Raw genomic sequence first — 15,691 nt, forward strand, 5'->3', positions numbered from 1 at the left:
TCATTCCCTGTCATCACCTGACTGACTATTCCTTGAGCGGGTAAATTATCTCCACCCGTTCGCCCCAGGACACAAATCGACCAACCATAGCCCCTAATAAGGTCACGTGAGAGTGTTCTTCTCATGCTTCTCTGGAGCCTACCTTCAGCTATAAATAGCCTAAATTATACCCGCCAAATCGTCGCGCCTCAGATCTCCTTTGAGATCTGGCCGCCGACCACACACGCGTAACACAGCCAGCCAGTTCCAGCGACAACATTAACAACACCATCGTTCAACTACGAACTACAAGCATCGCCCCTGACGTCGCCAGCAGCAACACGACTCTACGACTACCAGCATCGCCGCCAGCGTCAACATGACTCTACACGTACACAAGCTACCAACAGCTAACCGCAGCTTTTCAGCCCTGTTTGTGTGAATCGCCTCACCACGAAATTAACAGACAAGAACCCAGCCTGTGAAGAACATCTGTATCCAAGAACCCGGCCCGGCATAGAAGCCCTAACATCACGACGAGTGATCGCTCTGCCTTAACGCTTTAACTTCTTATATACAGACACTTACCACTGTGTACTCTAATTAAGAACTGGTAAATTCTTATACGTGTTACTGACTCTTATCAGTACTCTGTAACTCCTACATACACATACATGTATTACTCGCACACACTCTTTTGTTTACACGACGGCCTGTCTTATAATGTGTTTTATTATGTTGCATTCACACTCACACACAGACATACAATCTAATGCTCCAATAAATCTTACTGTTATTCATCTTTATCGGTTGGTTCAATATCGTCTTCCTTACTGGCATTTACGAATTCTCTATGTTATAGTATTATAACATATCATTTCACTTCATATTTTTGTGGCGACCGTGTGACGCGTTTATAAAAGGAGCCTGTTTTTCCATTCGTCACCATTTCTCCTTTTGGTTCGCACGGTCGTTCTTCCATATATATATAATATAAACAGTGTATATGTACACAACAAGAATATATACATATACATACATACATAAATACACACATTCATACTTTTGTAAGTGAAAACTGGAGGAAGAATAGTTGTTGTGCCAACATGGCTGTTTCCCAATTCAGTAATTGGAAAGTTGTGTTAAGTAAACTAACAAAAATAAACAATACTGTGTTGTGTGTCTTACCTGAGTTGTAATTAGTAAAGGTGAGATTGCTGTGTTTTCTGACCTTAAAAGGGAAGGTCAGTTTTTGTGATGCAGTCTTTCCTATAGTACAGGGTTGGCCAAAAGCCACCTAACAGTAAACCCAAACCATTTAATTCCAAGATTTATTTATGTTTAAAAGCGTCTATGAATTTAATAAAAGATGTATTTCTGTTTTCTTTCGTACAATTGTCACATTATGATGATGCTGATTTTGAATACGATGGTACTCTCACAAATAAGATGGAAGGTAAACCATTCTTTTCCATTATATTTCATTAATGTACTGTCTACATTTATTTTGATAGGCATCTATGTATTCTATTCCACTCATGACTAACAATAGGATAAACCCATAATTATTTTGACTCCATAATGATCACACAAACAATTACATACACACTTTTGTACATATACATGTACATACATACTTGCATGCACACACATGTGTGCATGCACACACACTCACATGCACACTCATGCACATATACACACACATGCACACACTCACACATACACATGCACACACTCATACACACAAGCATGCACACACACTCATACACACATGCACACACACTCACACACTCCTAAAGACACACATGCACACAATCACACACACACGCACACACTCTCACACACACACACACACTCTCACACACACTCACACACACACACACACACACACACCCATTCAATGCTGGAAAGGTTTTTTTTTTTTGTTGAATTTAAAAGATTTTACACTAAAACATTGCTTCTCCTTCGTTTCAATTATATGGATCGTTAGATGGAACAAAATTGTTGTGACTTCTTGTGTGGATGAAATATACCAAAAAAAAAACAGGTCACTGTTCTAAGACTGAATGATGCCTTGACGATCCCATCGGCCATCTTTGTATGAAAGCCAATAAATCGTTTTTTATTTCTGTTCTGCTTTAATGCAATGGGTTGATTGCAATAAACATCAGGTTTTTATTTAATGCACCACTAACTCCCTGACAATGGCAAGCCAAAAGAATATGCATTATAATTCTGGACTCTGGAATGCTGAGAAATTTATGTTTAACTACAAAATTGATCCTTTCAGCAGCTGATCCCTGTCTTCCCCATTCTATCACTGTAGAACTAAGACCTGGCAATACACTGGGAAATTGTGGAAACTTCTCAGTTGATCTCTGATTTGAGTGTCAAAGTAATGGATGTTAAAGCAAAAACCTGCAGAGAATCATCCAGAGAAGGACCATAATGGATCATACCTGTTTTACAAGGATCATACCTGTCTTACAAGCCTCTCTGCAACTATAACCAAATCCAGACCAGTGAAAAATCCTCAGATTGTCTTTATTAAAAGCAATAATCACTTCTTGAAATGTAACTTTTCTAATGACAACTTTATAAAATGCGATGAATGCTTGATTTTGAAATTCCTGTCTCATGACTAGTTTGTCAATACCTTTTTAGTATCCATTCTTGCTTTGTGGAGCTCATCAATGTCCACAGTGTTCTGGAACATTTCTCATAGGCATTCCTCTAAAGTGTGCATACATTTTTGGAGGACACCATGTCTGTTTTAGTATAAATGCTTTAAAATGTCTAACAACATTTTTTTAATCATTATAATCACATCTATAAGGTATATTTTGTTTGTATCTTCCAGATGCTCATGATGAAATCTCTCCAAAAAGACGTTTGCGCCGTATACCAGGTAATGTTATGTATTGCTAATAGCCTCTCTTTTATTTGGTTTACAACATATCACATTTATTACTAAAAAATTAGAAAAAATCCTAACAACTCCATCTTTCCATTAATTTATTATTTTTAAAAAAATTATCAATCTTAATTCATGAACAAGAATGTTATTGGTTAAGTCTTTCCAATGAATGAATATTTATTTTTTTATTGCCCACAGGGGGCTAAACATAGAGGGGACAAACAAGGACAGACAAATGAGATTAAGTTGATTACATCTACCCCAGTGCATAACTGGCACTTATTTTAATCGACCACGAAAGGATGAAAGGCAAAGTCAACCTTGGCAGAATTTGAACTCAAAACATAACAGCAGGTGAAATACAGCTAAGCATTCCACCCAGTGTGCTAATGATTCTGCCAGCTCACCGCCCTGAGAGCACCAAATCAACGGGCAAAGAAAAATATACCCAGGGATAGGAGGGTACTAATGAGACGAAGAGCAAAAATCTCAAACCGTTTAAATGGACATCTAAAAGATTTCAAACGAATCTACCTCGAATACACCTTGCTTGAGATTGAAAATGCACTCAAACTTTCCCATAAAACGGAAAGGGTAGAAAAGGAAGCCAGGGCTATCAAAAACATTAAAGTGGACCCTACGGCCTTCTACAGATATGTGAAAGAACATGCTTCAGTGCGTTACAAAATAGGACCGCTGCTAGATGAAAACGGTTCACCAACTGCGGACCCCCAGAGGATCAGTGAATTACTGAATGCACAATACAAGAGTGCTTTCAGCATACCGCTGGGGAAACTACGAGTGAATGTGCCGTGTAGGGTCTTTGAGCCTGATGACACACATTGTGAAATGGCAACTATTGATAACATCAACATAGAGGAAACTGATGTGATATCAGCCATTGAAGAGCTGAGCTTGAACTCGGCAATGGACCTTGATGGATTCCCTGCAATCCTCCTAAAGAAATGTAAAAGTGCTCTAGCTAGACTGCTTCAAATTCTTTTCCAGGATTCCCTCAGGATGGAGAAACTCCCCCAAAAACTAAAAGAGGGAATAATATGCCCTATCCATCAGGGAGGAAGGACGGCAGAGGCTAGGAATTATAAACCTGTCTCCCTGACCTCCCACATCAATAAAGTCATGGAGCGCATTGTCAGGAAAAGACTGATTGAGTTCCTTGAGGCTAATGACCTGCTCTCTGACACCCAACATAGCTTTCGCTCAGGAAGGAGCTGTCTTACACAGCTTCTGTGACACTATGACTGGGTGCTGAAGCAATTAATGAATTGCTCAAATGTGGATGTGGTATACCTCGACTTTGCGAAGGCATTTGACAAGGTCGACCATGGAATGATGTGCCACAAAATATGGAGACTTGGCATCACCGGTAAAGTCAGAGAGTGGCTGCATGATTTCCTAAAGGACAGGAGCCAAACTGTAGCAGCCAATGGAGCTCTCTCCACAGGGACACCAATAGTGAGTGGAGTGCCCCAGGGCACTGTGCTGTGGCCACTGCTTTTCATGGTAACTCTATCGGATATGCCATCAGTGACAGAGGCAGCCATGCTTACCAGCTATGCTCACGACACGAAAGTCACACAGTCAGTCAAGGAAACCTCTGATACTACGCTCTTAGAGAAAGATCTAGATGCCATCCATACATGGGCTGAGGATAACAACATGCAATTCAATGCAAGTAAATTCCAGGCCCTCCGCTACCAGTTAAGTCCTGCTCAGGAATCACGACATCAGTACGTTGGACCAAGTGGAGCAACAATCCCAGAATCAAAATACGGTGCGTGATCTTGGAATAGAAATGAGCAACAATGCCTCATTTCACACACATATCAACAAAATGGTAGCAGTATCCAGAAGACTGGCCGGTTGGATTCTGAGAAATCTTCTGGACAAGGGATCAAGAAACTATGATGACTCTATGGAAGTCATTTATCCTCGGCTGACTGGACTACTGCTCTCAGCTATGGTCACTTTAGACTACAAACTACAAGGACGATAGCAGAACTTGAAGCAGTCCAACAACATTACACAAAGAAAATTGCATCAATGGAACGACTGAGCTACTGGGACAGATTGAAAGAGCTATGACTCTGTTCCCCGGAAGGAAGGAGAGAGAGGTATGCAGTGATATATATATGGAAGGACTGGTACCAAACTTTGGAATAAAGAGCTATACCAGATTATGAATGGGACATCACTGTGCTGTCCCCAATGTGCCGACTGCTTCATTTTGGGCAAGGACGATGTACTGCAATAGCTTGGGTTTCAAGGGCCCACAGCTGTTTAACTGTCTGCCGAAGCATCTGAGGAGCCTCCATGGAGTGGATGTAAACGTTTTCAAATGTGAACTTGACCTTTGGCTTGCTGAGATCCCGGATGAGCCAATATCTAGGCTGTAAGATCGAACTCCATCCTTCACCAAAAGCCGCTCCGACAAAGGTGGAAAGTAGAAAGATGATCACATTGGCGGTGCTCCAGCATGGCCACAGTCATTGGACTGAAACATATAAAAGAATTTTTAAAATGTACAGAAGCACCCAGTGAAGGATCATAATGGAATACCTGTCTTACAAGCCTCCCTGCAACTATAACCAAATCCAGACCAGTGAAAAATCCTCAGATTGTCTTTATTAAAAGCAATAATCACTTCTTGAAATGTAACTTTTCTAATGACAACTTTATAAAATGCGATGAATGCTTGATTTTGAAATTCCTGTCTCATGACTAGTTTGTCAATACCTTTTTAGTATCCATTCTTGCTTTGTGGAGCTCATCAATGTCCACAGTGTTCTGGAACATTTCTCATAGGCATTCCTCTAAAGTATGCATACATTTTTGGAGGACACCGTGTCTGTTTTAGTATAAATGCTTTAAAATGTCTAACAACATTTTTTTTTTAACCATTATAATCACATCTATAAGGTATATTTTGTTTGTATCTTCCAGAAGCTGATGAGGAGGAGGAGGAGGAAATCGATTTAGCTAGACCTTTGGGCATTATACCAGGTAATGCTATGTATTGCTAAGTGCCTCTCTTTCGTTTAGTTTACAACATATCACATTTATCACTAGAGAATTTAAGAAAAACCCTGACAAAGGCATCATACTATCTGCCTTTCACTCTGAGAGAGACCCTTTGTTGCCAGCAGGGGTAGGAGCTCTCTGAACTTTGCCCAGCCTAATCTTATTCTCACAGCTACGCTCTTGGAGCATCCACCTCCACTACTAACTTGGTCACCTAGATAACGGAAGCTATTTACTGTCTCTAGCTTACCCAACTGACAGTTGATGGAGTCTATTTTCTGTACATTTCCAGTGTTTATTGTACCTGCGCACCTTCCACATACAAAAGTTATTTTCCCACTTAACCTTGCCCTGGTATTGCTGTACCTCTTATACGTTCATAGCTTACACCAGGTGCATAGAAAAGGCATAGGTATGCCTTTTCTATGGATCAAGCAGGGCCATCTACCTGAAGAGATTCGTGATTTGTCTGCCTTCCTACTAACTAAGACTTTGGTTTTTGCTAGGTTAACTCTAAAGCCATTCAATTCTAGACCTTGTTCCCATACTTGGAACTTCTTCTCTAGTTCTGGTAGTGATTCAGCTATAAAAACAAGATTGTCAGCATAGAGAAGTTCCTAGGGGCAGCCTGTCTTGAATTCCTCTGTTTTTGCTTGGAGGACTATGATTAACAAAAGGGGGCTGGGAACCGATCCTTGGAAAACCCCTATTTGTACTCTGAATTCCTTGCCGTACTTGCTGCCAACTCTCACCTTACTGATAGCGTCCCTATACATGGCTTCTACAGCTCTGACCAACCATTCATTTATCCCTAGTTTTTGCATTGATCACCAGATAAGGGATCAGGGGACCCTGTCAAAGGTTTTCTCCAAGTCAACAAAAGCCCAGTACAAAGGTTTATCTTAGGCTATATATTTCTCCTACAGCTACCTTACCAAAAATATAGCATCAGTGGTACTTCTCCCTGACACAAAACCAAACTGCATCTCATCTAGACTAACTCTCTTCCTAATTAGTTGGGCTTCTCTGTAACTTTCATCTCCTGATTCAACAATTTGATACACCTGTAATTATTTCTGTCTAAGGCGTCACCTTTACCTTTGTAGCAGTTGATTATGGTGCTGCTACACCAGCCACTGGGTATGACTACTTTGTGAGTCACACCCTGATTTACAATACAGGTGACTATATGAATATGTAATATATATTTAGTTATTTTGGTGGGGTTGTTTGTGTGTGTGTGTGTATTTGTGTGACTTTCAACATATAGACAAGACAGACTTTAAAAAAAGACCTTCACTTTAACAATTTATGTAGGCATGTGCATGATTAACAAATGTTTTTACCAGCAGTGTAGCATCAAGCAACAACCTAGTTATATCTAAAAAATATATTTTATTTATATTTTACCAGTGCTTGACTATGGACCTCGCATGGATGCAATTAAGAGAAAACCAGCTAAGAAATATCCCACGATGCAAGGTAATGTTATGTATTGCTAAGTGCCTCTCTTTCGTTTAGTTTACATGTCACATTTATCACTAGAGAATTAGAGAAATTCTATTAACTTATTATTTAAAAAAAATTTATCTGTCGTAATTCATGAACAAGACTGTTATAGGCATAGGAGTAGCTGTGTGGAAAGTAGCTTGCTTACCAACTACATGGTTCCGGGTTCAGTCCCATTGCATGGCACGTTGGGCAAGTGTCTTCTACTATAGCCCCGTGCTGATCAAAGCCTTGTGAATGGATTTGGTAGACGGAAACTGAAAGAAGCCCGTCGTATATATGTATATGTATGTGTATGTATATGTTTGTGTGTCTGTGTTTGTCCCCGCAACATCGCTTGACAATCGATGCTGGTGTGTTTACATCCCTGTAACTTAGCGGTTCGGCATAAGAGACCGATAGAATAAGTACTAGGCTTACAAAGAATAAGTCCTGGGGTTGATTTGCTCGATTAAAGGCGGTGCTCCAGCATGGCCACAGTCAAATGACTGAAACAAGTAAAAGAGTTACGTGTTTCCAATGAACCAAACACTGGTTCCAAGCATTTTTGATGTTGAGGGTAACAAGTAACAAAGTATTTTTCTTGGCAGTGTTTAATTCTTTTGCTGATAAACATAAATGAATGGCATACACACAACAACATACCTATATACATTCAAACAAACTGTTATATCTCACGTTCGGATGGTGTGCCTTCACCAATATCATACCTCTACCTAACTACCGAACTCTCACTTCCAACGACACGACTCAACAGAACTTGATGTCTAGACTACCAACAGCTCCAGCTCGCTCTACTCAACGCTTCTCGTCTAGCTATCACGTCCACTATTCATACGTATTGGACTAGCCTACTTATCGTCTGGGGGTATCCACATAACACCTCCCCCTTTTGAGAGTTTTTTTTTTCTAAACCTGAATTTATCAATTTTATTTCCTTGGTGAGAAACTGGTGTATTTTTTTCTCTTAGCGTTAATCTCCATCATTTCTGTAGGTTTTCTTTTCCTGTTTGACCTGTGTCAGTTCTGCTTCTGCTTGTGGTTCTGGGACCTCAAACAAATCATACCGTATATCCATTGGTTCCTCTCGCCTCTCTTGATTTTTGGTATATCTTTTTTTTAATTGGTTTATATGCCTTCTGTGTTCATATTTTGGTCCTTTTACCATGTACATTACGTTACCCAGATGTCCAGTTAAACATCCTTGTTCTCAGTCATGTTTTCCGTTTCTATATATTCAAAAATACACTTCATCACCCATGTTAAAAAATTTCGTTTTTCTTCCCGACCTGCATTTCATCTGTATAAACCCAATTTTACCACACTTAAAACAGGTTTTATCTTTAAAGGGGCAATCTTTCCTCAAATGTCGGTCTCCGCAACCATAGCACTGTTTTGAATTGATATATTTTCTTCTGTCTGTGCTTTTTTACACATTTATACATTATTACTATTATTGTCTTCTATTTTTCTTGTATCATCTTCGAAGGTTGATTATTTGTTGGCATTCCTCAGCCACTTTCTGCAAGGTTAGTTTCACATCTTGATTCAGCTTTTACTCTTTTACTTGTTTCAGTCATTTGACTGTGGCCATGCTGGAGCACCGCCTTTAGTCGAGCAAATCGACCTCAGGACTTATTCTTTGTAAGCCTACTACTTATTCTATTGGTCTCTTTTGCCGAACCGCTAAGTTACGGGGACATAAACACACCAACATTGGTTGTCAAGCGATGGTGGAGGGACAAACACAGACACACAAACAAACACACACACATATATAAATACATATATACGATGGGCTTCTTTCAGTTTCCGTCTACCAAATCCACTCACAAAGCTTTGGTCGGCCCAAGGCTATAGTAGAAGACACTTGCCCAACGTGCCATGCAGTGGGACTGAACTCGGAACCATGTGGTTGGTAAGCAAGCTTCTTACCACACAGCCACTCCTGCGCCTGATAATATTCTTTTTCTAATTTCTGCATCTTCCATTGCCACCAGCCCTTTTACGAATATTAGGCAGTTGAACATATCTGGCGTTAATTCTTCCAGCTTAAACCTTTCACAAGCCTTATTAACTATACGGTTATGTCGTGTTTGAGGAGAAGACCCATCAAGCTAAGTAAAATCAAAGTCATGGCAGATACCGGTGTCACACAAATGGCACCTGTACCGCTGGCACACAAAAGTACCCATTATGCTCTCGGAGTGGTTGGCATTAGGAAGGGCATCCAGCCATAGAAGCCATGCCAAATCAGACTGGAGTCTGACGCAGCCTTCCAGCTTGCCAGCCCTGGTCAAACCGTCCCAACCCATGCCAGCATGGACAACGGACGCTAAATGATGATGATGATGATGATGATGATGATGATGAATGGAATTCTCCATTTTTATATTGCAGAGCTTGAAAAACTTGATAAAAAGCCGCTTCCTAAGGGAGTAAGTATTCTCTTAAGTAACTTATCTGCTTATACTGTTTTCTAGGGCTCTCTTTTGAAGAAGATAACAATCCACTCTGATTCAGATGCCAATCTGCTTAGGTGGACTTAGCCATTGGTTCATGCCTCCAGAATGCACTTCCACTTTCTTTCAATCACATTGTCATACGTTGCGTTTTGCTTGTACTTTTTTTCGTTCATTTTGGAAATGTTTGTATTGTTACACACATACATGTTAACACTATCACATTCATGCACCATACCATGCCTTTCTTGTTTGTTTTCCATCCTCCCTCAGTAAGACCCTAGATCCGTTACGTATACATAGAGAAAGTTGTCCTTCCTCTACAACGCGCCACATGCCTCACTCTTGCTCCTGCACATTTCAAGCTGTTTAATACCTCATGCATTGGCTGAAATATCCAGCACTGCCTTAAGCATTGGTATATTCAACACTGTATTTGTAATCACTGCATTAGCATACTACCTCAGCCATGAGCCCTTTTGCACACACGCACACGCAACTCTATTATGCGTCTATTATCTTGTTTTTCAACACGTTTGTGCCAGCTCACTCCTTTCCCGACTCGATGCACATCAGATATTCACTTGTTCTGTGCTCATGCCTAGACATAATTTCCCCCTGTTAGACCTTTGTTTGGTCATGTAATGAATGGAGAAAATTACCTGTCTTGTGCATCACCCCCGCATGCTACACTGCCGTTCTTGCTAACCCCAGCAATTACCCACAACAACAGCACCAAACACATTTCGCTTCTGAAAGACCTTCATGGCATTTCATACACTGCAATCCTGCAGGAAGATCTTCGATATCATGGATTGAGAATACACTCATTCGATCACCTGAGATCATTTTACAGTGAATTTTGATACGTGCACCTGCACTTGTGTATACGCCCTCACGCATACGCGCGCACTAGCTCATTTCTGCTGTACTGCTCAGTCACTGACTGCACACATTTTGGCATGCAAAGCGACACCGCTATTCAGACTCACTTGAATAAATATCTGTCCTGTATACACTTCAATGGTCCTCTCTCCTCATATGCAAAACTTTTCCTCAGTCATGCATTTCTTTCTCTTCTTCAGTCGTTTGTTTCCTTTTCTTAGAACCTCTCTGGAGCGGGAGTGATGTAGTAGCTTCATGCAGGTTTGGTGTGGATTCAATCCTCAATCACCAAATTTCAATTAACACTTCAACAGCACTTTTCTCACAGTAAAACAATAGTTTTTCTGTGAGTGACAGCAGTTACATTTGCCAGATGCCTTCGCTAAGCAAAATAATGTCTTTGCCACTTGACCTTTCTAACCTCTTCTAGTCCACCAAAAGCAAGAATAGAGATAACAGACCACTAATGAAATCTATTGTTCTAGCTGGTTTTGGATAGTTATAAAAACTAGAATTTTCTAAGGCAAAATCAGTGTGTGAGAGCAACCATCAGTTAGTGAACAGAGACCAATTAGAGTCATAGCCACAAGCAGGTAGCCACTAAAGACAAACGGCCAGAGGGAGAAAGAAGGTTACAACCAGCCAACTATGACACACAATGACCTCGACTCTATAATTTTTACTGTCTCTCTTTTCTCTTACAACATCATTCTATCACTATCTATGGTTAAGCACGTATAGGAAAGTGGTTATACACCATTAGGTGTACACCCGCTTTCCTATATTAAATCTGTAGAAACAACGGAACGCAGATTCTGAACTATCAACACAACAATATTTATTTACAGAGGAAATTGGCAGCACTTCGCCCTTTGGTTGCTGAGACGCCGTCAATGATGTTGAGAGGTTATTTGTCTAGCTCCAGAGTTGGAATGTTGGAAAGAGACTGTCTCCAGAGTTGGAATGTTGGAGACACTGCTTGACACGTCCATGTTCATGGCCGGCCAGCCGAGAAAGAGCATGAATTGAGCGGGAACGTTTAGATGTTGAATTCCACGCATGCACATGGGACTCTTCCAGTGTTCCTTCCGGAACTATTCCCTGCGCATGCGTAGATGAAAACGCAGTAATGGCGACTGTACCTTGGCACCAAATGACGTCACTACACACGTATACATACATACCGGATGAAATTAACTCTTTTTACCTCGCATGCTTTTCCATTTACTAATTATACATACCAACCTGTCGTGGTTTTGGATATATACAAAGTAACAATAAATAAATATTTCTTTACAACTTCGATCATTCTTCTTTCATTTTGCACATCTGCAACAGCAACACTCGTTACAGTCGCTAACTGCCAACTCCAACATAATATCATAATACCAGCTGTCAGAATTGGTGACCCTCGACTGCAATGAAGAACTAACCGTTACATATATATAGCTCAAAGCTACAACCTCTGTTAATAACAAAGAGCCTCTCCTTCAGAATGGAAGACAGATTGTATGATGCTTGGGTACAAACAGCCATGCTACATGGCAGTGAGACATGGAGCATGACTACTGAGGACATGTGAAGGTTTGAAAGAAATGAAGCCAGCATGCTCCTCTGAATGTGCAGTGTCAGTGTGTATGTACAACAGAGTGCTAGTGGTTTGGGAGAAAAACTGTGTATATGAAGCCTCAGATGTAGTGTGCAAGAGAGAAAACAGCACTGGTATAGCCATGTAATGCATATGGATGAGGATAGTTGTGAAAAGAAGTGCCAATCTTTAAGTGTGGATGGAATGTGTGGTAGACCCAGGAAGACATGGAAGGAAGTAGTGAGAAAGAATCTTCAGACATTAGCTCTCATGGAGGGTACGACAAGGGACTGAGATTTCCGGTGGTTTGCTGTGCTTAAGAAGACATGTCAACCTAAGTAAAATCATAGTTGTCCTCACATACAGGTATGTCCCCTACATCCCTCTCCAACTGAGCAAGCCTAGTCTTGTGGGCTTGTGGGTATTGGTACCACATAAAAAGCACCTGTGGTGGTTCTGTGTAAATGCACACAGTACACTCCGTAAAATGGTTGGCATTGAGAAGGGCATCCAGCCATAGAAACCATGCCAAAACTGACTGGAAGCTGGTGCAGCTCTTCAGCTGGCCGGCTCTTGTCAAACTGTCCGATCCATGCCAGCATGGAAAATGGACACTAAATAATAATGATGATGATGTATTATAATAGTCCTTCAGTTACCTCCTGTTTAAGTCCGGTCAACAAAATAAAACTGTTGCTTAACAAAATAAATAAATCTCAGGGTCACCACTGAATATATAAACATGGTTCAGACTAGAAGTAATTGAATCAGTAATTTTTACAGTCAGGTTTTCTAATGACTAATTGTCTGTTTGCAGAATAGCACAAATTATTCTGTTGAGGTGGAGACAGGAAAATATCTATGCAAAACAGTTTTTATCGTCGACATCATCATCAGTTTAAACAAACTAACCACACGGAATCAATATAAAGTCTGTCCTGATTGACATCTTATAAATTAAGAAATGAAAGCCACAAATCATGTTCTGTGGAATTGTCATTGCATTATTTTACCAACAAGGTCAAGGCAGCGGCCTGACAGAACCGTTAGCATGCCGGACCAAATACCTAATGGCATTTCATGTGATTTTATGTTCTGAGTTCAAATTCTGCCAAGGTCGACTTTGCCTTTCATCCTTTCAAAGTCGATAAAAAAAGTACCAGTTCAACACTGGACTCGATGTAATCGACTCATTCCCTCCCCAACAATTGCTGGCCTTGTGACTAAATTTGAAACCATTATTTTACCAACAAGGCAGCAAGCTGACAGAACCATTAGCGTACCAGGCGAAATGCTTAGCAGCATTTCATCTGACATTATGTTCTGGGTTCAAATTCTGCTGTGGCTGACTCTGCTTTTCATTCTTTCAGAGTTGATAAAATAAGTACCAGTTATGCACTGGGATCAATGTAATCAACTTACCCCTACCCTCACTGAAATTACTGGTCTTGGGCCAAAAATTGAAACCAATATTAAACCAAATTCTATCAAGATCCTTCATCATCATCATCATCATCATCATCATCATCATCATCATCATCATCATCGTTTAACATCCATTTTCCAAGCTCGCATGGGTTGGACGGTTTGACTGAGGTCTGGAAAGCCAGCGGCTGCACCAGACTCCAATCTGATGCAGCAATGTTTCTATAGCTGGGTGCCCTTCCTAATGCCAACCACTCCGAGAGTGTAGTGGGTGCTTTTTATGTGCCACCAACACAGGAGCCAGTCATGTGAGCCTAACATCAATCATGTTCAGATAGTGCTTTTTACGAGCCACCGGCATGGGACCCAGTCAGCAGGTACTGGCATCAGCCACGTTCGGATGATGCTTTTTATGTGCCACTGGAATGGGAGCCAGTCAGCGGATACTGGCATCAACCATGTTTGGATGATGCATTTTATGGGCCACCGGAAAGGGAGCCAGTTAGATGGCACTGGCCACAGCTACGATTTTGGTTTTACTTGACTCAACATATCTTCTCCAGCATATATCGCCTGACGCATCCAGGGTACTCCTATCTATCTATATATCTATATATATGTGTGTGTGTGTGTGTATTTTTTATATTTATGGAGGAAATTAAAAGAAAATGATACAGGATGGGCCAAAAGTCACAAAGGAATTTGAAATTTTAATAAATTTTAAAAATTACTTGAGATGTGATTTTTCACACCTAGCATGCATTCATTTCCTATATAAACTGTATATAATGTTATGGTAAATTTAAAACAAAGAAAAAGGAGTTATTGAATTCTGAGATCCCTTTGTGACTTTTGACCCTTTCTGTATATGACTAAACGTTGTTGTAATTTCTTCGAACATTCTTTAACTAGAAGTAGCGACCCTGAAATTTTGAACAAGCAGCCAAGTTTCCGATTAAACAACTATGAAGTATTTTAAATTTATGAACCGGAGGCTTTTGAACACATTTTTCTAATTACACTAATACTTTGTGAGAATATCACCACATTCCTTTTCTTTTTTTTTTTTTTACTACAGTCACAAAATTTTCAGTAACTTCAGGTTTTACTGTTTATTACAATAGCAAAACTAAGTCATTTTATTCTGTCTGCCATCAAATTAAAACTGTTTTTCACATGGACTGCCAAAACCAATCTAGTTCACTGTTTCCCACAACTTGAAGTCATTTACACAGTCACTAGACACTACACATGCCTATTTTTCTGTTCCTGATTTACATTCTGGTCACAACAATGTATAAGCTGTTACTTTACTCATTTCATGAGCTAAATGCTAGACTTGGTCTTAGCCGCCACAGAACTCTAGAAAGCAGACATTCTAAAAAGGAGGAGCTGGACAATTTGTAGATGGTCAATAGTTGTTTATAACATGGCTGTGTGGGAAGAAACTTGCTTCTAAACCAGTCCCACTGTGTGGCACCTCAGGCAAGTGTCTTCTACTAAAGCTGTGCAAGTGGGTTTGGTAGATGAAAAGTGAAAGAAGACCAACATGTGTGTGTGTATGTGTGTATGTGTGTGTGTGTATGTGTGTGTGTGTGTGTTTATCACCCACCATAGCTTGACAACTGGTGTTGGTGTGGTCCATCAAAACTTAGTGATTCGTCAAAACTTAGTGGTTCATCAAAAGAGACCAATAGAATAAGAACTGGGCTTTAAAAAAGATTCTGGGCTCAATTCGCTCGGCTAAAAACTTTTCAAGATGGTGCCCTAGTGGGGCCACAGTTTAATGATTGAAACAAGCAAAAGATAGACCATAGCTGAATTATAACCTGGCTCTTAAAATGAAAACCTTATCTTATGTGTATTTCAGTTTCGTAATTTATC

General features: G+C 40.3%; 1 protein-coding gene across 1 annotated transcript in view; it reads left to right on the forward strand.

The window, feature by feature from the left end:
- LOC128247056 (uncharacterized) overlaps positions 1-12,021 on the forward strand; it is a 30,580-nt gene extending 18,559 nt beyond the window's left edge. The window contains exons 2-6 of the mRNA XM_052965794.1: positions 2,840-2,887; positions 5,861-5,920; positions 7,352-7,420; positions 9,848-9,885; positions 11,643-12,021. Coding sequence (XP_052821754.1) covers positions 2,840-2,887; positions 5,861-5,920; positions 7,352-7,420; positions 9,848-9,885; positions 11,643-11,777 — 350 coding nt within the window. The 3' untranslated portion in view covers positions 11,778-12,021. The remainder of the gene's footprint in view (positions 1-2,839; positions 2,888-5,860; positions 5,921-7,351; positions 7,421-9,847; positions 9,886-11,642) is intronic.
- The last annotated feature ends 3,670 nt before the right edge of the window (positions 12,022-15,691 follow it).

This window comes from Octopus bimaculoides, chromosome 2, assembly GCF_001194135.2.
Source record: "Octopus bimaculoides isolate UCB-OBI-ISO-001 chromosome 2, ASM119413v2, whole genome shotgun sequence".
Classification (NCBI taxonomy): Eukaryota; Metazoa; Mollusca; class Cephalopoda; order Octopoda; family Octopodidae; genus Octopus; species Octopus bimaculoides.